A 15,233-nucleotide genomic window follows, 5' to 3' on the forward strand; every position below is an offset into this window, starting at 1 on the left:
CCTCAGGATGCGCCAGGGGATGGCCAGGTTGGACATATGGAAGAATTTCTCCACTGAAGGGAGGACCATGCATTGGAATGGGCTGCCCAGGAAAGCGGTGGACTGACGGGAAGTGTTCAAAAGACATCCAGACACAGCACTGAGTGCTGTGGTTTAGTTGGCAGAGGAACTGTTTATTCCAAGGCTGCACTCAGTAGTCTTGGAGGCCATTTCCAGTCTTTATGATTCTATGAGCCTTTTCCCCTTCTTTTGCTGGGAAGCAAAGGGACACCACATTGAGTTCAAATTTTCTCACTGTCCTTCCTTCTGGGTTACTATTCAGAAACAAAGGGCTCAGTACTGTCTACAAACTGGTCATCTTTTATCTTCAGATGCTTGCTACGTATCAATTCAACAGCACACCAGCATTCTAGTGGGAATAAAGTTCTGGTTTTTGTCAAAATCATTTTATTAAAGAGTTAATGTCACAACAAGCTTAAAGTAACACATGCTTCAGAAATAAACTGGATGAAAAATTCTCAGAACAGAAACAGAAATGGATTGAAGGCATGGCAAAGCATCCGTTCCAAGAAACTTCTGCAAACAAGTGCGAATTCTGTTGGTGCAATGGAGAAAAAACTCAGAAAAAGAAGCCTCCTGGGCATGACTTCTCTATGTTTATGTAGTGCAGTTTGTCAAATAAGTTAGATTGGAAAGGGCACGATTTCGATGGCTGCACAGACCCAAATTTACTTTTTCAATATTTAGCTCCAGCACAGGTTTTTCAACTGTAAGTACTGACAAAACAAATTTAGTTGACATCTTAATATAGCAGTAATAGATATATTATATACATGATAGATGTTTGACTCATGCAGCCTCTTCAGTTACATGATTTTTTTTTTAATTTAGTCAAGAAACATTATAAAAAAATAGGTTTGCAATTTGTATTTCACTTCGGTGTTAGCTCTACATCACCCCAGGCAAAGACAGTGTTTCAGCAGACAATCTAATTTGGCAAGAAATCTGCCCTAATTCTTAACCTCATTTTTGTAAGTCCACATAGAAAATAAATGCGAACTTTTTATACAAAACAAGAGCAAATAACTGTACCTATAGAAAAGGGGATTAATTCCCTTTAGTTTTATTATCATGGCACATACTTTATAGTTTCACAACAGCATACTAATTTTCATTTAGTTTTTTTAAACTCCAAAATAGTGTTGATGAAGGGAAGAATGTGAGTTACCAGAGGCAGCTGACTCATGCATTAAGCAATTCATGTTCTTTATCAGTTTTCCCAACAGCGTCAGGATTGGATAATGGGTCAAGGTCAGCAAAGAGACTGAACCAAGCAGTCAAGTCTTTAGGATTCTTTGTAGATTCTGGAAAGAAAAAAAGAAAGAAAAAAGAAATGCATGGACTTGTCAGCTATTTTAAAACAAAACTGACTGAATGTTTGACTGAGGTCAAACAAATGCCATGCTATTGTTTAATTTATTACCAAGGGTACTTCTGACAAGAAAATCAGAATGAGAGATTGCATTTTAAAACACTATCTTTGTCAGAATATAGAACTTTGGTAAGAATGAGCGTTTTACATGTCTGCTATGTATTTTATATGGGTCTTGCCATGATAAGTACAGGAACACTTTAACTAGAAATGGAAACAATCTCACTCTGTCTAGCTTTGTTTCATGAAAGGTATTTGAGTGTGCCTCTGCATGCCTGCAAACAAGCAAAAGGAAAGTGAAGGCAAATTTTACTTTCAAGCTCTCTTAGAGGACTAAATTCCTTTGCCTAAATCCAATTCATGTGACTGTTCTGTCTCCCCTGTATGCAACCAACAAGGTCATTACTCATCTGGAATGAAGTTTTAATGGGAAGGCACAGGCTGGAGACAGAAAGAGAGGGGTTATATTTGATAGGCAGCCTTCAGTACAGCTTCTAGTTTAATTCTGATGGATATAGACAAAATGTGAACAGGGAATATATCCAACAGCAGCTGGACTATTGCACCTCTGTGTCCACATTGATATATGTATTTCACAGAGGTCATCTGCCTGCTTTTATTCCAACTGGGCAGATGTTCAGCTTAAAGCAGTAACAACTTTGGCTGCTATGAAGAAGGTACATCTCCACTTGCTTTTTTTTTGTGGCCCTATGCCCAACATGTATTATACTGATAGTGAAATAAGATATGCTCTTCTCTCGGAGAGATAATGGCACATCAAAGCTTTCTTTGTGACACAAAGAATTTACAGACAAAATAGGCTCTGCATGGCATGACACTCCTCTTGGTACCTGCCACTTTCAGAACCACAGATTTCCAAATAGCTGAAGGAAATTCCTTTTGCTGGTGCCAGTCCTGTGGCTGCATAATCACACTGATTTCCAAAACAGTTTCCAAAACACCTTAATCCTCTTTTCTGTTTTTTTCTGCTGAGCTGAAAAATCTCAGGGGAAGGAAAACATAACACCCCTTTCTTCTATATTATTAAATGTGAATGCACAGAATTGGCTACAAACTGGCAACAGAATTCAACATAATTCTGGTTCACTTATGCAGGAAATCCTAGTCAAAAATCAGCAGGCCATTGTCTCAAGAGATGGCAGGACTATGCACTCTTGGCTCAGTTGCAACAACTGAATTAAGTTTTACACAGATGATTACTGATATCGTGTATGTTTATCAAAAAATTTGCAATTAGGGCTCTTCTGCCTTATCAGCAGCCTGTATTTTAGCCACAATGCTAAATCTTAGAGCTTAAAAACATTGTTTAGCTCAAAGTGCATGCAGATGCTATTCTGTGTGAGTCTAAATTAAAGTAGGTAAAAGAAACTGTAGCTGCAATTCCTTTGTTATATCGTAAATTACTCTTCTGACAGGCGATTAGGACTAAGCTTACCAAAAATATACATACACAACATATCATACACCTAATCCAGGTGAAACAGAGTAATCAGGGAGCACAAAATTGAGCTGTAGCTACTACAAAAATAAGTTTTGTTACCACAGTAACTGGGAAGACATGAGACATTATACAAGACACAAGAGCTAAAAAGGAAAAGCCAAGTATCACCTTTCACAGGCGTCTTGTCATCACTCACATTCAGGCTGTGGGGTTTCTGTGCTGGCTGTGGTATTGATGGTGGGCTCACACTGCTGGCTGCCCATCCTAAAATTCAGTAATAGAGCAGCATTAGCATGAGGAGTTACTTTGTTAGCTCCAACCCCCCAGTGTCTGGCAGCATCAGACAGAGGAGCAGAGTATTCATTTATGGCCATTTGTGTCTGTCCTTGTACACACAAAGTCGGCAGTCAGACCTGCACAGGAGCAGCACCCTTTACAAGAGAGTATCTCTAGATCACTTTTACCATCTCCAGCTTCAGGCAACTATACTCTTTTCAAACCTTTCACCTGGCTAGAAAATATTTTTGTTTCTCTTATCAAATCACAGTTAATATTCATTTACAGAAAAGCCAGTTCAGTAATCAGGTCAAACACAGCTGTAGGGAAAAGAATCACTTACATTTGGATAGAAATACCATCACAAATAATAAATATTTTTTCTAAGTCCAAAGACTTTCATTTCATCCATTGTTCCAGACAAAACCTTATTTAGAGACCCTAAATTATTAGTTAATTTTGAAGTAATTCTGGAAAAAAAAGATAATTCATTGCAAAACACTGAGGAATTAAATTCAAGATTAATTACTTCAAGTTAATTTAAAACTACATTTTAATGGACTATTTATTTTTTATCTTTATTTGAAAGGAGATTCTCAGCAAGAAGAGAGCAACTATGCAGGAAAAAGTGAAATAGTTTTTTTTGTTCTTACATGCATATTCCATATCCACAAAAAAGCAATGATAAATACAGTTAATAAGGCCAGATGAACAGGCTGGCAAAATGCACTAGGGGTAGTATATTGCAGAAACATATTAGAAAAAAATCAATATTTTTGTCCCTTACTTAAGATATTTAAATTCATGTGCTTTATTACATTTAGAGGACTGGAGATAGTATTTCTAATTTAATTAATTTATCCTTTAAATTTGGCCTGGTCAATTATCCATCTAATTTGGCAGTATCACAAACAGGATGCTCATCTATGCACCCAGCTACCATTTCCTTGTTCAGTCTCTTTTTTTCTACAAGTGCCTGCCTTCACATCCTTTTTTACTCTTTTTCTCCTTCCTCCCCTTACTTTCTGCTCTTTTGGGAGCCCTGTCAGATATTGGGACCCAGCATCCTGACAGGTGATGCAACAACCACATCAGTCACATCAACCCTTTCTCTCTCAGTTGATTACTCTCATCACTCTCTGATCTTACCTTGCCTATAAAAGGTCTAAAGCCCAAGCTATGTTATAAAAGAGACAAGAAGAGCTTTTCTGTAAAATCACATGAATTAGGAAGGAAATTTAAAGCCACAAACATTCTCTGTATCTATCTCTAAGGAAACTAACCAAAAACTTCTTCAAAATCTGGATGCAGAGTGCTCACATGTATTTGCTCTAGACAAAGGTGATAAAGGCTTGTGAGCCAGCTTCTGCCTCTGAAAGTGAGGTCTTAGAGTTTAGTCCTTCAAATTAGCAAATCTGAATGATAATAATGGAAAGCATGGCATTACCCCTGCAGAATGACATACTTTTCCAGGCACTTTCTCTGCTTGTGTTACAAACAAGAATGGCAGAGGACATAACACACAACTACAGGAGACTGCAAGGCTTTTGTGTGCTTGGAGATGCACTATGAGAAAGTGTTTGATATGGCAATGAATGACAACAGGTAAATTCAGCTGCTTAAACAAAGAGGGCCTAATCTAATAGAAATGAATGGGAGCTCTGCCAGAAACTTCTGGTCAAGTCCCAGTGACTTCAGAAAAATCCCAAACTGGCTCCCATCGACATCACTGATGTTCCTGTACACTGGTGTGCTTGGCAGGTCAGGGAGCAAAACAGTTCAGACAGTGAACTCCTTTGGAGCCCTCCCTCTTTTGAGTCCCTGGACTAAGGCCTGGTAGGCAGCACATCCATGAGAGATGCTGTGGCCTGGCTGCCATTTAATGAAATGCAGGTAGCTAACTCAGAAAACAAGAACCACCTAACAATAGCAACAAAAAATCCAATCAAATACACTCCAGAAAATATGTGATGCTTTAGGTACTGGGAAAGACTGACGCAGAATTTGTAGGAAATACTTTAATGAATTAAATTTTCAGTCAGCTACAGAGAACAACTCTGCCTTTCAAAAGCAAACCACAGCCTATCAGTTTGAAAGCAGTTGTTGGCCCTAAGCCTGTTTTGGTTTGCCTGTGCATAGGATGGCTTTGTTACGTGACCAGACAAAAGGTTATTGCCAAGACAGCAAAGAAACCAAACAGCTTGCTGTTCAGCAAGCATCTTCACCAACATTGCAATGATTAAATTTAGAATAGGAAATTGTGAGCTGTGCATTTTCTTATGAACTAAAATGCATGCACATGTAGGGAAGATAAAGAGGGGCCCTTAATGTTACAAATGAGTAAGTAAATGAGGCCATAAACATCTTGAAAAGAGAAAGCCAACACTCCCTCTGAAAAAGGAGAAAGGCAACTGAACTACAGAGCTGTATCTGGAGGAGAATCTAAAAGATCTATTGGGAGCATGCTTTGTTTCTATTACACACACACACACACACACACATTTATATGTATTTTAAACCAGCACCTGGTAGCCCCATAGCAATTCAGAGTCCCATTGTGCTGGATCCTGCCCATAAATACAGCCAGAGAAAACTCTGAGCTGGGAATTCCTGACCCTAACAGTTTATAACCTGCATAGCATTGTGCCTGTTTTACAGATTAAGATCTGAGGCAGAGAGAAAACAAAGCCCCAAAGATTTATGAGCGTGCTTAACGTAAAATAAGTAAGTAATCCCACTGAAGTTAATAGAAAAGTTAATGTGCTTAAAGTTGAGCATGTGAGTTTTAAGAATCTTTATGATCTTAAGGCCAAATTCACACAGGAAGTATGCAACATTGAGGCTCCAGTGTAGCACCTCAAACTGAGTAATTATTAAGCAATCCTACCAGTTAGGGAAATAAATGCAGGAGATGTATCACAAGTCCTCAGTAAAAATATAATTCATATATTCTAATATTTCCAACTTGCATGTCTGGATATGTTTATACTCCAGTTAGTATTTAAAAAAAATTCTCTCTTTCTATATTTAATGATAAGGCCAAATTCTGAAAGAAAAGTTGTGAAGTGAAATGAAATGCAGCTTAAGATTAAAGCTGAGCTTTTACAAGATATAAAATGGACCAAATTTCATCTTCTCTTAAAAAATATGAAACAAAGTCTTGGAAATATTTAGAAAGCTAAAACAAGAAACAAAACATTTAGAAAGATTATTTTCAGATACAATCACTCAGCTGATTAACCCTGACTTTTCAGTGTTGGTACATAAATTACCACAATCTTCTGCCAAAACCTTGGAAACCCATTTGAAAACATCCACATATTTTAGGCTTTATTATTTTTTTAACTCAAAAAGATTTTGGAATATCATGTTGACTGGAATGGATTTTCCATTTCTATTATTCCTTGAATGCAACATTACTGAACTCTGATTTTGAAGTCTCTAACACTGTACCCAATGCCAGTGCAAATGAAAGTTAACACTCGCATCAGAAAGGATGTACAACTCTTCTTGCTATTTACACCTAAAAAATGCTTTTCCTTTAAAAACACATTTACATTTAAAAATGGAAATTGCACTGAAATGTAAAATATATTTAAAAACACGTAAAGCTGTGGAAAAAAAATCCATCTCATAATATTTCTGTTGCTGTTTTTAGAAATTTGCTTAAAAACCATGTACCTTATAAAACTACATCTAAACCTGTGCATCATTACAAATGTCATTCTCCCATTTTTCATCTAAGTAATGAAGCCAATGAACCGAGGTATCTTGCTTTAGGGGTGCTGGTACTAATTGTATTAATTATAAAGTAAACCTGACTTTCTAATTCCTGCCAAAATGTCACAGGTCATTTTACCTCATCTATGACTCTTCCAGTTGCAAGGGTTCCAAGAAATAGTCTCCAGGATAGGATCAGCCTGCTACTGTTTCCAATATTTCTCTTCCCCAAGTGAGATTTAAATGACTTGGGACAGAGCCCAAACAGGCAAGGTCCCCTCCAGCTTGCAAAGCCCTGCAGAAGACCCAGCCAGGCTGCAAGGAGCACAAAGGTGGGTGCTGCTGGCTGTTTATCACCAGCCTGCCTTCCTCCCTCTCTTCCTTCCTCAAGGACAAAAGAGCAGTAGGAAAGCTCTGCCCTAGTTCCCCTCTTTTCTTTTCCCCAGTAGTAGCTTGGAAAAGCTGAGAGAATTAACAGCACAGAAGAAAGAGAAGGGAGAGAGAGTTGCATCAGTAACCAGCCTGCAAAAGAAATCCACCTGTATGGTTGATAGGATGAGACAACCCATTCTACCTGACCCATATCCCTACATCCAATGTATAGGATGCTTGGGGAAAAAAGAAAAAAAAAAAAAAAGAATGCAACTGATTTTCACTTCATGGTTTAAAAATAATATCCCCAGACAAAATAATAATTTTTGGTTCCTTGGCCCCTTAATAGAGACAGCAGTTGTGATTAAATCAGAAAAAACCACTCAAACATATTTTCTGTTTCAGGAATAAAAAAATATCTCAAAGTTCTAAAGATCTCAAAGAACATTTCAAAAAATTAAATTAAAACATTAATGACAGTAATCTTGACTTTAGGTTTTGGGTACTTCATTCGAACACCAAATGAGAAGGGCTAAAAAAACAAATAAGTGCTCATGTGTTTTTTCTCTAGGCCATACTCTGCTTTAATTTCAGGTACAATTTCTGTAGCCATGGCACAATATAAACTTTCACCACACTTGTACATACCGGAAATCCACACTCCAAGCCCTAACCCCAACACAGTGACAGAACAAGATGAGCTCTCACCGTGTAAGGATGACTGCAAGTCATTCATGTTTTGGTCTAGCAGCTGTGAGGGTAAGTATCCCGATGGTGCTGGTACTGCAGATGATGAGGTGCTCTCCCCATCTCTAGCTGAAGAGTTCATGGTGACATCAGCAGCCTGCCCAAAAACAGCTGTCCACTCTTTGCTGAATTCCCCCTCATCCAGGGAAGAGGCGTTGAGGATCTCATTTAGTAATACCATGTCATCCTTATCACCAAGTTCTGGCTCCAAGGATCTCACAAACTTTTCCTTTGAAGCTGTCTCAGAACAAGAGAGTCAAGATAAATAATTTTTTTTAGACAAAGTAAATAAGGAACTTTTTAAAACATAGCCAATCTAGGCTAGGTATGTTAAGGGAGATGGAATATTTTTGCATGAATATTTATTTTCCTTTTTAGACTCAATTTTCTTGGACATTTGGGTTTATACCTTATGCAACAAATAATTCCTTCATTATCTTAGATAACCTCACTGCTGTTAACACTCGCTCCTCATTGAAAATAATACTACAAGTGTGCTTAAAAATCTATTAAACACACCAAAATCATTACACAGTCTAATATTTAAATAATTGGAAAATACTACTTTTATGTTGCTTCTTGAAACATTATATGAAAGTCTCAAAAAAACCCCAGACTGGTATAAACTAAAAAAAAGTAAGACTTGGGGACTTAAGATCTCCCTTATGACCTTCTGATCTATGCTTGAATTATTGGGGTATTTCCCCATCAAAAAGGTTAGTCTATCACACAGAGTTAGATTTCCATGCTGACCAACGCTGTAGTATTTTTTTTCTTCTCATAAGCTGCTGAGAAATGATTGGGGCTCACTTTCCTTCTGATTCCCTGTGCTAGTTTTTCCAGCACCAGAACTGCAGCTGAAGAAGCTCTTAGATCACTTGAGCCACTGCTCCTCAAAACCAATTTTTTCCTATTTTAGAAATGGTAAATAGTTACACAAAATACATGAAACTGGTAACCAGGATCATTATTGTTTCCCAAAACATTCGGAGAGTTAAAGAACTATCAAGGACCCCCAAGTGTTATTTTACTTGGAAGCATTTGGAGCTCCATTTGGAAGCATTTGGAGCTCCACTGTGGAAATCTGCAGATGACAAAAATGGTGGTTAACAAGGCTGATAATGTTACATTCCTGAAATCCAGATCAGTTTAATCTTAATTATGCTTGTTTCAAACTTGTGGTAAGGCGCAGAAGCAACTTCAGTTTTCCAAAGTTTTGGTAGATCAGCTGAACTCTCCAATTTGCATTCAACTTACAAAATGCTTTTAACCCTTTTGGGTTGCGATAAAAGACTGACAGTAGCAAGTGTCTGCAACGGGCCATTTTACTGAAACTCCACAGCCTTCTCAGAAAAGTTTCCTGGCAACAGCTGTAATAATTTATAGTTAAATGGTTGAAGTTGAGTCAGAGGAGGAAAAAAGCACAAAACTGTGTTTTAAAATAGGCTCATGCGTCAGCGCACACACCTACATACTAAGAAACAAATAAACCAACACAAATTAAAATGATTTTATTCATTACTGAAGTCAGCTGTGAGATTCAACTCCTTTCTAACTCACATTTTGATATCCCTCTGTACTCCCTGACAGGGCCCAAAAATTAGAAATAGAAACATTAGAAAGACGTCAATTCTCCTGATGTTCTCCCTAGACTATAACTAAAATACCACAGAAAACAATTTGTTCTTAAGAATTTTCAGGCTGTTTTCCCATCTTCAGATAAAGAGCAAAGAATATTAACATTGTCCAAGCACCTCCAATTCCCCCAAGTTATTCAGCAGGTAAGACAGAGGGGTAAATCCTCCCATAGGAGAAACACACCTGCTATTTCAAAGGCCCTTAAGAACTCTGAGTTCCATGGGGCATCACCACCTCAAAGCTGCTCTCAGGAAGCCCCTTCATGAACTTGCAGGGGGAGATGCAACGGGAGCAGCATTTGTAGCAGACCTGTTATGACACAGCACCAACACCACAGGTAACCACAAGTGCCCTGAACGGAACAAATGCAGCAGCACAGCTCAGAGCCAAGCTCTGCTCCATTTGGGGAACCATTGCAGGAGACCCATCTTGACTTTAGCAGCAAGTACAACATAAAGCTTTACATGTGAAGAGCAGCCAGGTCTTGCTGCAGGGTGTACAGCCACCAGAAATCTGAGGAGTGACACATTTTGTGGCTCAGCAATCCTCCTGATCTTCCTGTGGGGACTGTGCAGCGTGGCAGGGCAGGATAGGGTGTGCTCAGGCTCAGGCTGCTCTGAGTAAGCAGCAGCAGCAGCTTTTACTCTTGTTTGCAATAAAGGTTATCTAGAAACCAGCCTTGCTTACCGAGATACTACTCATGTGGTATCTCTGCTAGATTACTAGAATGATAGAGACTTTCTCACTTTACCCGTAAATCTTCTATTACTTCTTTTCCTGTTTCTGTTTTCACTGGCCATTTTCAGTCAAAATCCTTTTTTCTGTCTGCACATGCAGCCCTTATACATGCCCATGAAAAAAATCCAAACTTTCCATTAAAACACTGAAAGAACAATGTGACTATATTCTTTCTGTTCTGTTTGAACAAGCCTGTAGCAATGCTCACAATTCCTTTGTAAACTTAACTCGTTTTGTTGCTGTTAAACAAAAAAGGGAAGAGAAACTAAAAATATTTACAACAGTACATGATTGGCAACACATGATAAAGACTTCCTTCTGAAACACATGTGAAAGAGTACCTCTACCTATACTGCTCCACTTAAAATAGTACAATATTCATTAGCCTAAAGCTAGCTAATGTGTAAAATTAGGGCAAATGGCTGCTATTGTAACAGTACCATAGCCAACCTTAGCCAATGAAGCCACCCCACACAAGTTTTTGCATTAATTTCACTGCTTAAGTAAAGAAAAAAGTGTTCTAAGTGACAGAGCTAAGCTTGTATGAGCAATAATTGTATGTATTATCTGTATCTCCACAAGGAAGGCCCAACAAGGAATGGAACTGAGTAAGAAGAAAACCAGAAGAAAAAAAAATGCTGCTATCAGACACACACCGATCTTTTTATTAACCACAGAAAAGAAGTCATTGTTACCTTATCTATTCACAGATTAGGGCTGCTTCTGCAGACAGCTGAGGAACTTTCCTGGTGCCTGCCTTCATGGCTGATTCTCCACATGAACAATTTCCCCCCAGTGCAAGACACTGCCCGTGGCAAATCCAAAGTCAAGGTGTTTGCAAATGTCCTTACCTACCATGAAGGCAGTGCTTTAAATACCCCAGATGCTCTCAGTCTGACTGACTAAACCACACAAAGGGATTTTTTTCTTTGCTTCATTTGCTTTTTGAGTTGTCACAATTGTTTTGCTTGCTGGTTTTTTAACTCATTCTTCTGAGATGTATGAGTGAAAAGCAATTGAAAAATTACAGACAACACTCCAACTTCTTAGGAAAACTTGTAAAATTTTAACCCAGATATTTCATGTGTTATCTGGTAAAACAGCACACCCCCTTGAGCTGCCAGGGATCTTACAGAAGTAGAAGGACAGCACTGTGGATTTAATTAACTCTCTGTCTGAAAGAAGTCACCAGTTCTTACATGGTTTTAAGAAGACTATATTATTTGTTTCTGATATGTACATTTTTAACACAAAATCTTGTGGTTACTAGTGTATTGCCAAGAGTTGTAGCACAACAACTAAAAAACCAAAATAAAAAATTTGTGAAATATTATAGGAGGGGTAAGGTTTACAATGGAACCTACTTCAGCTGGCAAATAGGATATAGTCCAGTCTACCTAATCTTGGTATAAACATTTTATCCCCAATAAGGTTTACTTCAGTAATACTAGGAATAGTGTCTCTGCTGAGTTTACTTTAACACTATTTAAATACTGCAGCTGAATAATTTCATTCTACCTTTCAGATTGTGAAATAAATTAAGATTAAAAATTAAAAGTATACTTGGCTACTATGATTGAAAAGCAAATGAAACAGACATGCACAATCATATCATACCATTTTCTTCAGGTTGCAGGTCTAATAACTCATCTATAGCACCTAAAAAAAAAAGAAGTACAGAAAAATTAAAAGCCACAAAGGAAGACCTGCAATCAGTAGGTAAACATGTAAAGATAGCTTTCTGAAGTGTCTTCACCTGAGTTCTGCTCATGGTTACAATGTCCTTGTAACGTGGAGATGACATCCTTGCCATCATCAGCTGTAATTGAGATCCATAAATATGTCAAATTGCACTTGGCAGGAGACCATGTTTATAAACAACACCACTACAGGATCAACATGCAATGGTTGTTGGGATTCACATTTTAAATGAGTCATGGTTAAAATGAGCCTGGTCACGATGAATGAAAGATCCAAGGTACAAGCATTTCAAAGTGAGGTAAATTTCTGAATAATAAATAACATGAGGGAGATCTTCCTTTGAGTCCCTGCCTGCTACTCTACCCTCTCCAGGCTGAGTGCACCCAACTAAGGCAACTGGAAGAATCAGTCCTCCAGAAGCAGAGAAATTTATTTTAGAGGCTTGTACTTAGGCCAGGAGAGTGCAAAAAAGTGCCAGGACCTTATTACTCTCTAAACTGCCTTCCTTACAATGTGTTCTTCCTCATGACACAAACTCTGGGAACAGGGAGAAGGAATCTTCACCCAAGGCACCCCAAGTCAGGATGTAAGTAACAGCATTTCCTCTGCAGGGAAACAAATGGACTAAGACCAACAGGGATTAAAATGTAGAGCTAAGACTTATAGGCTATTAGAGGTGACAAAACACGGCTTAAATTATCAGGAAGTTTCTTGGATGACACATGAAATCAAAACAATGATCTAGATTCTGTTTATCGGTGAAGAGAAAGATACCTCCCTCAGGTGACTAACCTCATTTAAGACATGTAGCAAAACATGACGGATGAGTTAACTTCTGAATATACCTTTTTCTCCCTTATTAACTCTTGAGGAAATCTAGTTCCTAGACAATCAAGTCTTTATCTCTAAGGACAAAGGAAGGGCTTGGCCACAGTATTGCTAGAACTGGAAGACCCATCTGCTGGAACCTCACACAAGAGGCTGGAAAAGTGAAATAGAATTCTCTACTATGAAATAAAAACTGAATCCCAAACTGTTTCAAGAGAATTGCCAATCCCTTCCAAGAGAAACTTCAGTGTGTTCAGAACTAAAGGAAACACAACAGCTTGCTGTTTGTATCATTATCTTCATAAGGCTTTGCTAGGACAGAAATGTGCTCCAAGCACAAGAATCAGTTGGCCATTTAAGAACCCATGAGCACGTGAGATTACACTCTATAAAGACATAGACAGCAGAGGGATAAAAACATATGAACTAATATATATAGGATATTTTGTAAAAGCACAATGCACAAAGTTAAAGGAGAAAATCCCAACCCTAAACTGTCTGGCAGAGGGGAAAAGAAACTCAACAAGTTAAGTTCATGACAGGTGGGATATGGATGGCCACAATTCTGTAATGAAAAAGGTACAACTGTTGCCCAAAGCCTGCCTTAGTTGTGGTAAACATGATGGAGCCAATCTTAAAGGCATCTGTAGCATAGTAAGAGAAAATGCAGAGCAAATGATAAAAAAATGAAGCTATGAAGTAAAAGTAGTTGGTGAGGAAAACTAAGAAGCAACACAGCTCCCTCACTAGAAGCACTGTATCTGTATGACTTTAGAATATAGAGGGTGATTCAAGAAAAAAAATCTCAGCAATGGCACAGACCTGCTGGTTTATGAAGATGGAAAAATTTAGAAGACCAGTTAGAAATATTTCAAAACACTTCAGTTCCTTTTAGGGGTGATGAAGAAAGAGACAGAACAAGGTATTATATTATGGTGAAATATTTTGCAGTCCCTAAGCAACTGAGATTCTAGAAAACATCTGCTAAGAAAATATAAGTCAGATTTTGTACCCATATATATTAAAATACCTTGTCAAAGATATATCTGATCTAATTAATTGCAAAATGCGTGAAACTTCAAAACACTGGGAAAGTCCTAATATTGTGTCTTTATTACAAAAATACACCCAAAGAACCATAATTAAACAGAGTGACTCAAATAACTGTAAGTTACTACGGGCTAGTAGATCACCATTACTCCCAGTCAAAAGATTAATGGAAAGCCATTCAGTATGGCATCCAGCAAAAGAATGTGAGTATAATAAATGCTCCTCTCATAATTCACTGTTGATTTCATGGAAAGCAGACCTATAATTTAATTCTTCAATAAAACTATGAGCTTTTTTCAGTAAAGATATTGTTTAGAAACAACTTGACTTTGCACTGCACAGCCTTCCAGCTGAAAAGTTAGCACTGTGTAACATCTATAACGAACATATTGAATAGATTAGGAACATGACAACTAACAGATGTCAAAAACACGTTGTTAGGAGGAGTAATTGGAAAGCAGAAGTGTTTCTAGTTTAGATCTGCAAGGCTTACTGTTTTATCCATTGCTAGTCAATGGCTTTAGCAGTCATCTGGAAGTAAATACACAATCACTCTAGAAAAAAAATGTGCAAACAACTAACAGACTATTAGAGGTGGTCAATCAGTCCACTCATTTGGGTTCTGTAGTCAGAGCTGGGAGAATTCAATACCACCAAGCTGTAAGTTACATCTCCAGGACTATGGGACATAAGCATGCTGCAGAAAGGACAAATGAATCCTGGAAAGCTACGGCTAAAAGGAACCGAGTCTTGCTAAATAATGAATTCAGATATGAGCTTCAATCTTGATGTTGCAGCAAAATGGCATGTTCTTCTTGGATACAGAAACAGTAATGTGATTTTACCTTCTAGAAACATGACAGGTGAGAACAACATCAGAAATCTCTTGTCCAGCTATGTATTTCATATTTGAAAAGGGATGTTGTAAAGTGGAGTGGAAACAAAAACTTCAAAAATAAAGATGAGATGATGAGTTCAAGACATCAATACAATTAACCCACTGAAACAAAGATTTGAGAGTAGTCTTCACTTTCATGTAGTACCTTGTAAGTATCTTAATGAAGGATAAAATATAACATATTAAAATTATTCTCCATTAATTTAGTATAAAAAAGTTAGATCATCTTGAAGAATTCCTTGGATGAAGATTCCACTTTTTACAGGACTTCACCACCCACACTGCAAGCACTTGCTTCTTAGTGTGTACTCAGAATTTCCCTTTTTATCACTAGTATCTATTCCCGTTCTTTCTCAGTGCAATTCCAATTG

The 15,233-nt window shown here is 37.8% G+C and overlaps 1 protein-coding gene across 6 annotated transcripts in view; it reads right to left on the minus strand.

The window, feature by feature from the left end:
* Positions 1-419: 419 nt before the first annotated feature.
* Positions 420-15,233, minus strand: part of ICA1 (islet cell autoantigen 1) — a 66,863-nt gene continuing 52,049 nt past the window's right edge. For 4 of the 6 annotated variants that reach the window (XM_071429071.1, XM_071429076.1, XM_071429074.1 and 1 more), the window contains 5 exons: positions 12,142-12,204; positions 12,003-12,044; positions 7,971-8,246; positions 3,063-3,158; positions 420-1,364 (listed from right to left, as the gene is read on the minus strand). In XM_071429071.1, the coding sequence (XP_071285172.1) occupies positions 1,243-1,364; positions 3,063-3,158; positions 7,971-8,246; positions 12,003-12,044; positions 12,142-12,204 (599 nt within the window). In that variant the 3' untranslated portion in view covers positions 420-1,242. The remainder of the gene's footprint in view (positions 1,365-3,062; positions 3,159-7,970; positions 8,247-12,002; positions 12,045-12,141; positions 12,205-15,233) is intronic. The other 2 variants (XM_071429072.1, XM_071429073.1) reach the window with 2 other exon arrangements.

This window comes from Agelaius tricolor, unplaced genomic scaffold (genome assembly GCF_023055355.1).
Source record: "Agelaius tricolor isolate 1412-34295 unplaced genomic scaffold, bAgeTri1.0.p SCAF_6, whole genome shotgun sequence".
Lineage (NCBI taxonomy): Eukaryota > Metazoa > Chordata > Aves > Passeriformes > Icteridae > Agelaius > Agelaius tricolor.